The following is a 13,108-nucleotide window of genomic DNA, read 5'->3' on the forward strand; positions in this document are numbered from 1 at the left end:
GGAGGAGGAAAAAGAGTGGGATGAAAAACTACTCAATGAAATACTGGTTGAAAACTTCCCAAATTGAGCATAAGACCCAAACTTAGAGATTCAAGAAACTGAGCAAACCCTAAATAGAAAGAAAGTTATACCAAGACATATCATAGTCAAACTTTTGAAAACAAATTTGAAAAAGAAGAATAAAGGAGGGGGAATGAGTGTTCCTGGTTTTAAGACATACATAGCTATAACAATGAAGACAGTGTTGTATTGGTGAGGGAAAGGCACATAGATTAGTGGAATACTATAGACGACCTGGAAATACACCCATCTGACTTTTGACAAAGGTGCATAGGGAAATCAGGGAACATTAACTGCAGTTATCTGGATGATGGTTTAGATGAGGCTGGTGGAGGATGGCATGGAGAAGAAAGAGGCTATCTGAGAGAGAGTACAAAGGAAGAATTGAGAGTTGGCAAGAAAGTGGGTCCCAGAGGCCCAGGAAAGCTTGGAGAGTCATTTCCTGGAAGGACGGTGATGCCACCACTGAAGAAGGAGGGCTTGGCATGAGCTGGTGACGGCTCCTTTTATTCACCTTGGGCCATCAGCAGCAGGAAGAAACTCGAAGTACAGGGAAGCAGCCTGAATGAGCGTGCAGGTCTTGAGGTGTTGTGTTTTTGAGACCTTAGCATGCCATAATAAAGAGGTTGAAGTGTAAGAGTATTTCTCCAGAGTACATAGTTTGATAGTGAGGGTTGGTTCTTGTTGACATTTTTCTAGTTCTGGTTTGAGTCACAGGGAGAGCCAACAAGGAAGACAGAAGAGACAGGAAGAGAGCAGGTGTGCAGGGCATCATAGCCATTGATGGCAACATTCAAGAAAAAGGGGATAGTGACAGCCTATTCTATCTAATCCTAAATGCCCTTTACAGTCCTTCTTGACCTCTGGGTGACCCTTGACCTCCAAGGATGTATCTCTCTTGGTTTCCTTGAAAACATTTTCTAATTTATGTGATGACTGACTTTTTCACATTGTCATAATCTTTTAATCATAGCACCTGATTTCAGCCTTACCTCATACTGGCGCATCACAGAATTGTGTCAAGAAAATCAGACTAATTTGCTAGGTTTCTCCCTCCTTCTGTAAGGATAGACAGAATTTTTCAGCACACATTGCACAGTGGTGATTGCTACAAATCATTGACTAGATTTCTATCGCTTAAAAAAATAATGACATAACTCAAACGTTGATGCGCAAGCCTCAAGAGCAGAGCAGGATGAGGCAAATCCTTTCCCTCGATATTCAGAAGCATCAAGGGCAGCATGTGTGGTTGGCTGATTTATGGTGGCTGAGGCACACTGAGTTGGGATGCGTTCTGGATGGGCAAATGCATGGGGGCACTAAGAAAATATCCTGGACTCAAGGGCAGAGCTGTCCCAGAGTGAATGGGGCAGAGCACAACCTCACAACCTCACACCCTACATCTTGCCTGGCCGAGGCCCAGGCTGCAGCCTGCGTGCTGTGTACCAGGTAAATGTGAACCCAAGCAACTCTCCTGAAAAGGTGCATTTGATGCAGTGTGTCAGGAGACTCAAGAGCCAGTTTATTTTTATTTTGTTGAGACAGAGTCTTTCTCTGTTGACCGGACTTGAGTGCAGTGGCACAGTCTCGGTTCATTGCAGCCTTGAGCTCTCGGGCTCAGTCGATCCTCCCACCTCAGCCTCCTGAGTAGCTAAGACCACAGGCATGTGCCACCACACCCAGCTATTTTTTGTATTCTTTGTAGAGATGGAGTTTCGCCATGTTGTCCAGGCTGGTCTCGAACTCCTGAGCTCAAGTGATTCTCAACCTTGGCCTCCCAAAGTGCTGGGATTACAGCCATGAGCCACTGCGCCCGGCCCTGAGAGACAGTTTAATTTAGTGCTAAGACAAGCCATGACTCCAACAATCAGATGAGCTTGCATTCAAATCATGCTGCTTACTACCTGTGTGACTCTGAGTAGGCTTGTTGTTTCAGTGCTTGCAGCCTCAGTTTCCTTCTCTGTAAAATGGGGATAGAAATATACTTGCTTCATAGGGTTGTCTTTAATTAATGTTTAAAAAGCATTCAGCACAGCCTGTCACATATTATACACTTAATAAATGTTAATTTTTTTTTTTTGAGACAGAGTCTTGCTCTGTTGCCCAGGCTGGAGTGCAGTGGTGCAATCACGGCTCACTGCAAGCTCCACCTCCCAGGTTCACGCCATTTTCCTGCCTCAGCCTCCCGAGTAGCTGGGACTACAGGCGCGGCCACCACGCCCGTCTAATTTTTTGTCTTTTTAGTAGAGACGGGGTTTCACCGTGTTAGCCAGGATGGTCTTTAGCTCCTGACTTGGTGATCCACCCGCCTCGGCCTCCCAAAGTGCTGGGATTACAGGCCTGAGCCACTGTGCCTGGCCAATAAATGTTAACTTTTAAAATCTTTAGTCCTAGCTTTGCCTCTAAGTAGCTATGATACCTTGTACCAGTCATGTGGTTTCTTTACCTATCAGTTTATTCATCTTTGAATCATGATGACAAAATAATGACATTGGGGAGTTGGATTAGAATTGCCTAGTTTTTTGTATGTGTAGGTTTGCCTTGTGAAGAGGTGTCCAACAGAAAATCACAATGGAAATGATTGATTTGAATACATTAAATAAAAACGTATTTATTTAATAATTATAGATAAAATTAGAAGATGAAAAGCAAATGAAAACAAGGTCCTAACTTGACAAAATAAGGGCTAACAACCTTAATGAAGAAAGAGCTCTTAAAAATCATTTCAAAACATGGCTGGGCATGATGGCTCATGCCTGTAATCCCAGCACATTGGGAGGCCGAGGCGGGTGGATCACAAGGTCAGGAGATCGAGACCATCCTGGCTAACATGTGAAACCCTGTCTCTACTAAAAAAAAAAAATACAAAAAATTAACCAGGCGTGGTGGCACACGCCTGTAGTCCCAGCTAATCAGGAGACTGACACAGGAGAATGGCACGAACTCAGGAGGTGGAGGTTGCGGTGAGCCGCGATTGCGCCACTGCACTCCAGCCTGGGCGACAGAGCAAGACTCCATCTCAAAAAAAAAAAAAAGAAAAAAAAAATCATTTCAAACATTATGAGCCCTACAGAAAAATGGGCAAAGGAGGTTGTAAAAAATTCACAGAAGAGACAGTGTACATGGCTAATAAAAATGAAAATCAATTCCAACTTTAGCAATAATCGAAGGAGTACATGTTAAAATGACTTTCACCAATTTTTTCCCTATTGTGACAAATGTTGGCTAGTTGTTCACCAGAAGATTTCCTCCTGGGAATAGAGATAGACTGTTTCCCACAATCCTTTCCAGGTAGGTATACTGCCATATGACTAAACTGGGTAATGGAATACCAGGGACAGTGATTTAAGCTACCTTAGTGAAGCTGCTAGCTCAGTCCTCTACGCCTTCTCTTTCCCCTTGTTTGGTCACTGGCTGGAAAGAACCCAGGTGAAGACGATGAGGCCCTAGACGATGGTGGAATCACTCGATGGAAAAAGGGTCCCTGGATGCCTGCATGACTGTGTGAAGAAGAATGTTCTTGACAACCTGCATCAGATAGTGACTTGAGCAAAAATCCTTTTATTGTGTTAAGCCATTGACATTTTGAGGGGGTTTGTGGCAGAGTTACCCTGCCCTAACTAACTACTTATCAAATTAGGAGAGATTACAATCATAGCATTATTGGCAAATGTGTTTATTTCATATACTACATGAGAGATTCTAGGTTGATACAATTCTTTTTGAAAAGGATTCATCGTGAAGGACCTTAGTCATACCTTTTGGCTTAATGATTTCATTTTTTAGGAATTTATCCTAAGGAACAAGGAAGAGTAGCAAATAAGGGATTTTATACAAAGATGTTCATCATATATTCCAACAATAAGGGAACATTATTAGGTGTGTTATCGGGCATTCATAGGGTGGATTATTTTGCAGTGATTAGAAATGATTTTGAATATTACTAATGAGATGCTGATGATGTAAGGTAAAAATAGAATCCAAAACTACATGTGTGATTTTGTTTTGTAGAAATAGTATATGTAAAATATGCAGATGATACATATAAGCATTACGCATAGAAAAAATAAACAAGAACATCAAAAGGTTTAATGGTGAGTAACTTGGATTATTAGGTGATACAATTACAATGAGTAATTTTGGCTTTCCTCTTTATATTTTTCTGTAGTTTCAAACTTTCCTTAATAAATAGATTTCCTTAATAAATTTTATAGACAGATTTTTTTCCAAAAGAGTACCTCATTGGCTGTGTTTCACTCAGCCCTGAATCCTCACCTTGTGAATGAATTTGGTATTTACTGTGTTTATTCTTTTAGTGTTAGTGCCCTTGTTACACCTTTCTTCCCCAACACAGTGTGTGTGTGTGTATGCTCATGCACAGATGTGCACAGGTGCTCACCAGAGTGGTAAGAGGCCATTTGTAGATAGTAGAACTGACGCCTTGTATTGGAAAGCAGGGAGGAAGGCCTGAGCCCCCAGCTGCCTTTTTCTCCCCTGGCCACCTGCTTTTGGCCAAGGCACCTGGAGAATATTGGTTTTTGGAATGAGATGGATCATCATCTTGGAGAAAGAGCAGCACATCAGAAAAGCTGCAGCTCCCATGCAGAGCTCAGCCATGGTAGTCTGATGTTTTTTTCTTTGGTAACTACGACCCAGGGATTATAAACTGCTCTTGGCAGCAGATGCTGGGGAGAGGTTGAGTCTGAGAGGGGGGAAGGCTGGAGTGTGTCTAGGTGTCTTTGATTTCTAGGGAGGGTGGCCTGCATCTCATCACTGCTGTTTATTTGGGTGTTGTGGGGTGGAGAATGTCATGTTAATTTCAGAAACAGTTAGCAGAAGAATGGAGTTGCTGTTTGGATCCTGCGCTGGGCAGTGGTGCCTCAGACAGGCAGCACAATCCTGCATGGAAGAGAAAGCCCCCACCTGAGTTTGAATGGAAGGCCTTTCTGTCACTGGGAACACCTACTGCACCCCAGGTACTATTCTAGACACCAGAAATATAACAAGTAAGTATTTGAGGAAGAGGTCCTTTGTTGTGAGGGAGGAAAGACAAGCCCAAATCATAATGATACGCTGTGATGATCCCTCGTTCTGCATCTGAGACTTGCACAGAAGCAAAGACATTTAACCAGGTTAATCAAGTGCTGTAAATCAAGCAACGAAGTCAGTCCTATCTGGGGAAGAAAAGCGCTCTTACTCCAAAGGTTTTTCCCCACTTTGATCTGCAGTATCACGTCATCTGAAATTGAAAAAGCAACTTTATACAGAAGCAGGAACAAATGGCTCATTTATTTTAAATATCCTGCCCGCCTGATATTTCTGCCCTTGAATATTTTCTTTAGTTACCTGGGAAACCTTTTTTTAGGATTGAAAACAGATATAAACCACACCAATGTTAATGACCATGACAATGATGCAATTTGCATTGAAATCCTTAACTAATCTGTGCTGATTACCTAATTTCTCCAGGTGAGGATGGAGCAGCAAGGTGTTTTCCTTAATGAGTAACAAAACCCGCTGTAATGTGTTTGCTTGAAAGCTGCCAGGGAGTTTTAATAGACCTTCTCAAGGTTTAGTCCTAATCCAGATTCTGTGGGTTTTCACGCTGCTCTGGGCAGGCCAGCCAGTCTGCAGTGTGGGGGTTCCATGGGAAGAAATGAGTTCTGCAGCTGAGTTTGGATATGGCAGGAACAAAAAGGACAGCCTCTGTGAGGTGGTAGGAGAAAGGACTGTGAGCCAAGGACATGTTAGGGGAACATTCCTCTGGCTGTCCTCACAGGCAGGGAGCAGCTGGAAATGTGACCGGGCCTGGGGATCCAAGGTCAGCGTCCCTGAATACCTCTGGCCTGGGGCAGGATTTCCTGAAAGGGCTGTGACAGTTGATGACCGCCACCAGAGAGCTCAGGAGGGTGGGACCTCCACAGAGGCAGTGTGCATCTGCAGTGGGTTGGCGCCTTCAGCGCCTTCATTCTCTCCCTAGGGCAGTCTAGACATTGGCTGAACACTGGCAAAAGCAGTGAGAAAGAAATCACACGGGGGCCCTGCTTTCTAAGAGGGAAAAGTCTATCAGAAACTCATGCCGTTCATTCTTCACCCATTCACCCATTCATTCATTCATCCAACTGTGATTGCATGCCAGCCCTGTGTTGGCAGCATGTCTAATGGAAGGGCATTTGTAAAGAGGACTAAAAGAGTCCTTTACCTTTAAAAAGCTTCCCATCCAGTGAGGGGCAAGTGTAAACAGGTATGTCTGGTATCTGTTAAGGAAGATGATCTCCTCTCTTTGAACTTCTAGGCTCTGTCCTGTGCCTGTCATTGTCAGCTAGCAAGTCTGCCCACCATATTGTTTATGAGGATGATTTAAAGCCTATGCCTCCCTCCACTTTTCCCACTTGCTGTGGATAATCTCCATTTAATCAGGGGGTAACTTGAAGAAATAAGAGCATCCCTTTTTCTGCCTCTTGCTTATGGGCCATTCTTCTTGGCAGCCTTGTCCAGCCAAAGCTCTTTCTCCAATGTACTGAGTTTTCTCAGGTTGGGGTGGAGGGGACACTGTGCACGTGTTGTCCTGGGCCTGCCCCCACCTCCATGCAGTGTGGGGCAGCCTCCTCCCAATGCCTTCCTTGGCTTCCACCTCCATGCTTTGCCCCTTCTCCTCCTCCCCTGTTGGCTCCGAGGGCCTTGTTGGATCCCTGGTCCTGTCCTCTGTCATACACACTGGACTCTTTCTCCAGTATGGGGTTTGTTCATTCCCCAAACACACAAGTCCCTTGGTTTTTTGTTTTAGTTTAGCTTTTTTTTGTTTCTTTGTTTTTTTTTTTTAAGACTCCAGAAGCTTTCCTGTCCACTCAACCAATCATCTTTCCTCAAACCCTGTTACTTATCCAGGTGCTGGTTCCCTGTGCCTGAGCTACCCTGGACCCGCTCTGTGGCCTCAGTTTGCTGTGAGGATTGTATAGCATGACTTACGTCCCATCTCAGGTGGGATGATCCAGTAAAAGCCAATTCCCGACTCTTTTCTCATCATGCAAGAAAAAGTGCTTTTATCCACCATCACCTAGAATGTCAGACTGGGGACGGTAAGGGCACCGCAAACGGAAGGTCAAGGTTGCGTGAGGAGCGTTTGTGTAAATGTTGGCAGGAGAGGAGTGTGTGTTGATGATGTTGGTACAGACAGGACAAGGCTCCAGTGGTGGAGGCTCCTGTCTTGTCCTGTCGGGACCCTCAGAGGCAGCTTTCCTGGGAAACAGGCAGGTTCTGAGAACTTGTCCTCACCGCATGTGACTGGGTGTTGGATTTGGGGTCTGGAGCTACTTCCTTCTAACATCTCTGGTCCTCATTCCTTGCCAGTGAGTCACTTCCCCTCCCCAGGGATGAGTGCTTTTGTTTGGGTGGTTGCTTTACGCTGTGGGAGTTCCAGAGGACAGTGTGTGTAGGAGGGAGGGAGGGAGGAAGGTGGAACTGGCGCCTGCAGTGGGGCCTTCCTGAACCCCGACTTGAGAGACTGAGCAGATCCTTGTCTTCTGAGGCATGGGTTCCTCCAGGAGGGGGTCCTCCAGGAGTTCTGGTCAGGCCCTGAGGTGAAGGGGCAGGAAAGATACTCAGAGGTGAGCCTGTGTGTAAGGCGTGGCAGAATGGTGTCACAGTTCAGGCAGCATGGCCTCCTTTCGGGTCAGGGAACCCTTTTCCACCCTTAGTTTGATGATCCTGGCCCTCTGTCTGACCCCGCTGTCCTGAGCCTTGGGCCTGTTGTGCCTCCCCCTGGTGTGTGGGGACGGCCACTTTGGCCTGAACCAAATTGGGTGACTCATTCAACCTTCCTGTAGGATCATTGTGGAAGGGAGAGAAGGTGGGGCCTCCATGCCCCAAGGAGCATATGTTCTAACAGAAACTAGATTGTTAGATTTTTTGTTCACTGTCAAGAAAGGTTATAAATCAACAGGAGCAAACCTCAAAAGGCGGACAGAGCTCTGCAGACAGCATGTGTGCTCAGCCCTCTTGGTGCACCCTTGCCAGACGGATATTTGGGAACCCTCACTCTTTCCAGGTCCCTCCCTGCTCCACAACCTATAATGGCTCTTTCTTGCCCATCTTGTCAACATTGGCCAGGCGCCACCTTTCAGGGCCTGAGATAACGTTTGGCTTTGCCTCGGCTTCTAGGTTTAATTCCCCACAATCACAGTTCTAGTCCTCCGCTGCCCTCTGGTCTTCCAGAATGAGGACTTTTAAACTTTTCTGGCTGGGAGCCACACTAAGAAATACTTACCCTTATTATGCGTGATGAATGCAGGTATTTTTTTCCTCTTATCTTTCATTCTTTTTTACTTATTAAGAAATGCTGTTTGTGACCCGAGAAATTAATTTCATGGCAGACTCATGAGTGGTGACCCCCAGTTTGAAAAGCAGGGCTGATTTAACACAATACTAATCACAGAAGCTCAAGTGAGAGTCAAGCAGAATGGCAGAGCTGGAAACTGCCAGTGCAAACTCATCAGCCGTATCCTGAGGGAGAAGTGACCAATCAAATCCGATAAGAAGTTGGTCCAAAAACATACTAGAGCAGTGGCCTCCAATAATTTTTTCTGATTGCACTGATTATGAAAATTTTTGCCTCAGTAAAAAAATGTTTGAGCATACACCTTCAATGTTTGTCTGGTTATTTATTTTGTTACTATCAGCAGTAAGGTTGCAAATCTGTTTTCAAAGGTTTTAATAATTTCAGATGTTTTTCCGGGTGACATCTCATCAGATCTGTTCAGGCAGTCTCCCCACTCTGGAGACAACTGCTCTCCCCTAAACCTTCTTCCTTCTATATTGCCCTTCCTTTCCTGACATAACCACTGTATCAGTCTGTTCTCATACTGCTGTAAAGATCTACCCAAGACTGGGTCATTTATAAGTAAAGGAGATTTAATTGACTCATAGTTCTGCATGGCTGGGGAGGCCTCAGGAAACTTACGATCATGGTGGAAGGGGAAGCAGGCACATATTACATGGCGTCAGGTGAGAGAGAACAATCAAGAGCAGGGAAAACTACCTTATAAAACCATCAGATCTTGTGGGCCCTCACTCCTTATCACAAGAACAGCATGGGGGAAATTGCCCCCATGATCCAGTCACTTCCCACCTGGTCCCTCCCTTGGCATGTGGGGGTTATGGGGATTACAATTCGAGATAAGATTTGGGTGGAGACACAGAACCAAACCATGTCAACCACAAAATCTTCATTTGCTCCTTCTGTCCCCCAGAAATCTGGAGGGAGTTGTCTTTGACACCTCTCTTTCTCTTGTCTCCTCGACCATTCACTTACTGTGTTCTGGGGACTTGACTGCCCAGTAGACAGTCAGCTCTTCCCACCTTCTTCTGCCACATTGCTTTCTTTTTCCTCCCACTCCTCACAAGAGCCTCCCTCTCCTGGGATGCTTCTCTCCCCTCTCCACAAGGCCAACTCCTCCTCACCCCTCAAGCCCCCACGTAGAGGCCACTGCCTCAGAGAGATCTTCTCTGATCCCTGCCCAGGGCACTTTCTGAGGCACCTTGGACTTTGATGGCTCTTACTGCAATTTTATTTTTATACTTATTTATGGTTTAGTTTGTTTAAAGAGTGTAGTTCTCCAGCATCGAGGCTGTAATTTCTTGATGTGTATGTGTGTGTGTTCAGCTCCCAGGCCATACAGTCTAGATAAATATTTCATATAACAACCCTATGAAGTAGTTACAAACAGTATCCCCCCCACCATTTTACAGATGAAGACAGGTTAATTGCCAAAGGTCAGCGGGTTAATAAATGTGAATGCTGGCCTCATACCCATTTCTTTCCAATTACAGTGTGCGCACTTACCAACAATTCTAGATAGTTCATGTATTAACTCATTAGGCTAAGGCTTGAATTTAAGTCCCATCTACCTTGCTTATGCCAGACCATCCCTCTACAGCCATTCTCCTTCTTGTGCTAGTCTGAGTTGTACTTAGGATCTGAATGAACAGTTTACCCTGTGTTGTTCTGGATAATAACACCATCATTTTCCCCGCAGTCCATCTCCCGAACCATTCCCACAGCACTGGAGAGGACCTGAGCCTACCACCTATTGAGTAAATAATTACTGATTAGTTGATGGTTATCAGGGACTTGGCAAAGACTTCATTTTACTTCCAAGTTAAATCCCCTGACTTGGTGTAGACCTGTTCTGCAGCCAAGAGCAAGAAGACTGTACCTTCGATTCAAAAGCATTTTAACTGTTCCAATTTGCACTTGTTGGCCTTCTTCCTGGTGAATCTCAGTGTAATTTCTGGCTGAGAGCCAAGAATTTAAGGGTCTTCAATACCAGGAGTAATTTCATGAGTTGCTGATGGCTAATTAGGGATGATTACAGTTAAGAGGCTTTCCTTTCTTAATAATCCCCAGAAAGGGCCTGTGGTAACTTAAAATCTTGATTCTTTTCCCCTGAGAATGGAATTGTCTGGTTCTCATGACTATCTTTTCATAAATCCTTGTCATTTATCTTCCCACCCACCTTTTCTGGTGAAAAGAAAGTCTGAAGTCCCTGGAAGAAACAAGAACATAATGATCTTAGAGAACTCCACCTTTATTAGAAAGGATCCCTGGCCCACCTTGGAACCTTGCTTCATTTGTCTTTCCCTTCAAGGAGATGCAGCAGGAGAGGAGACTGGACCATGCTCTGTTTTATTCTCAAGTTTTATTACATTGCAACCAATCTGCCCATCCTGGGCTTTCTGATGCTATTTATAACTTGCCTTTGAAACTATTGGCTCTCTTGACAATTTTTAGAAATTTTGTTTAGTGAGGGCTTCTGAATGAAGTAGTATTTGGGGGCAAGAGGTTTTACCTCCCTGTTTTCACTGTGCCAACATATTTTAAGTGTTGCTTGACCTCTTCTTGCATCACTGTGTTGGTTCATTTTGCGTTGCTATAAAGGAATGCTTAAGACTGGGTAATTTATATAAAGGTTTATTTGGCTCCCAATTCTGCAGGCTGTACAAGAAGCATGGTGCTGGCTGGCATCGGCTTCTGATGAGGACCTCCGGAAGCTTTCAGTCATGATGGAGGAGGAAGGGCAGTCAGTGTGTCGCATGGCAAGAGAGGGAGCGAGAGAGAAGGGAGGAGGTGCCACACTCTTTTTAGGCTCTTTTAAACAGTCAGATCTCACCCTAATAGAGCGAGAACTCACTCATTACCACAAGGAGGGCATCAGGGCATTCATGAGGGACCCACCTGCATGACCAAACACCTCCAATGGGCCCCACCTCTAATACTGGAAATCAGTTTTCAGCATGAGATTGGAAGAGGACGAGTATCCAAACTCTCAGTATCGTCAGAGCTACTATTTACTGACAGTGACCCTGCCCCAGCCACTGTCTAAGCATGTCACATGCGTCCCTTCATTTAATCTTTACAACAATCTGCAGGAATTCTTTAGACAGTATCTTTTAAATAAGTTTTATTGAGATATAATTCATTTCCCATACGTTTCACAATTTTGTGTACAATTCAGTCGTTTTTAATATATTTGCAGGGTTGTACAACCATCACCACAATCTAATTTTGGAACATATTTGTTACTCCAGGAAGAAACACTGTACCCTCCCATGAACTCTTCCAACCCCCAATCCCTGGCAACCAGGAATCTACTTTCTGTCCCTATAGATTTGCCTATTCTCGGTATTACCTATAAATGGAATTATATAATGCATGCTATTTTTGTATCTGGTTCTTTTCACTTAACATAATGTTTTCAAGGTTCATCCCCATTGTAGCATGTATGAGTATTTTATTTCTTTTTGTTGTTAGGCAATAGTTTTACTCAACTTGCAAAGACAGGGAAACCAAGACACATGAATGTGACGTGACATCTGTGGTCAAATAGCTTGTAATAGATGGAGCTGGATTTCCAGCACTAGTGTGCCTAGCACCAGCTCCCCTATTAGCTCAGAGTCTGAGGTGATCGCTCTGATAGTAATTTACTGAACATCTTCTGTGGGTCAGGCACTGTGCTTGTTGTCTTGTAAACTTGTTACTTCATGTTCATATATAATCGGATTTCAGTTGGGAAATCCTGGTAACCATAACTGGGCACTTTTGTTTTAGTATCTTCCATTTGCTCATTTCTGGTTTTGCTGACCCAGTTATGCTTCTAGAATCTTCCTAAGTAAATGTTGCTAAAAATAACATTGTTCATTTCTGTAGGACTTGAACGCCACTCCCAATTGCAGAAAATTGGCAGTGTCTCTGAAGAGCTCTTGCTTTTGCCTGGACCCTCAGCATCATGGTTTCCCATTTCATGGGGTCTCTCAGGTAAGTGAAGAACCTTTTCTTAAAAAAACAGGAGAATATGAAATTTGATATTTGCATTGTACTATGTTGTTTCTTAAAGTAAGTGACCTTAATGGTCTGAAGCTGACCGATATTTCTGATATAATACGTCGACATGTGTAAAAGTTTGCTATTCAGAAGGGCCTTGGGAGTTGTGTGCTGTGCTGAGTGGCTTGGGGTCGAAGTCAATCTACTGCCTTCTGGGAGACTTTCTCTAGGCTTCAAGAAATTTTTTTTAGGCCGGGCATGGTGGCTCACACCTGTAATCCCAGCATTTTGGGAGACTGAGGCGGGTGGATCACATGAGGTCAGGAGTTCAAGACCAGTCTAGCCAATGTGGTGAAACCCCATCTCTATTAAAAATACAAAATTAGCTGGGCATGGCGGTGGGCACCTGCAATTCCAGCTACTTGGGAGGCTGAGGCAGGAGAATCACTTGAACCCTGGAGGCGGGGTCAGATCAATGTATATTTATCATGGTTGCATAATAGAATTGTCTAAAGAACTTTTAAAAAATTGTTCTCTGGTTGCAACACCATAGATTTTGATTGAATCTGGTATTTTAAAATGATGCTCCCTCTTGTCCCTTATGTGTAAAACATTTTTGACTTTCACCTGCATTTTAAAATTCAATTTTCATATCAACCATGCGTGGCAAGTTGAGTAAGTACTATTATCCCTTTTGTGTAGATCAGAAAACTAATGCTCAGAGAGCTT

General features: G+C 44.2%; 1 protein-coding gene across 2 annotated transcripts in view; it reads left to right on the forward strand.

Moving 5' to 3' along the window:
- THSD4 (thrombospondin type 1 domain containing 4) overlaps positions 1–13,108 on the forward strand; it is a 698,888-nt gene that overhangs the window by 31,687 nt on the left and 654,093 nt on the right. For both annotated transcript variants that reach the window (XM_077939655.1, XM_028851087.2), the window contains exon 2: positions 12,266–12,373. In XM_077939655.1, coding sequence (XP_077795781.1) covers positions 12,345–12,373 — 29 coding nt within the window. In that variant the 5' untranslated portion in view covers positions 12,266–12,344. The remainder of the gene's footprint in view (positions 1–12,265; positions 12,374–13,108) is intronic.

The sequence above is a fragment of the Macaca mulatta genome, chromosome 7 (genome assembly GCF_049350105.2).
Source record: "Macaca mulatta isolate MMU2019108-1 chromosome 7, T2T-MMU8v2.0, whole genome shotgun sequence".
NCBI lineage: Eukaryota > Metazoa > Chordata > Mammalia > Primates > Cercopithecidae > Macaca > Macaca mulatta.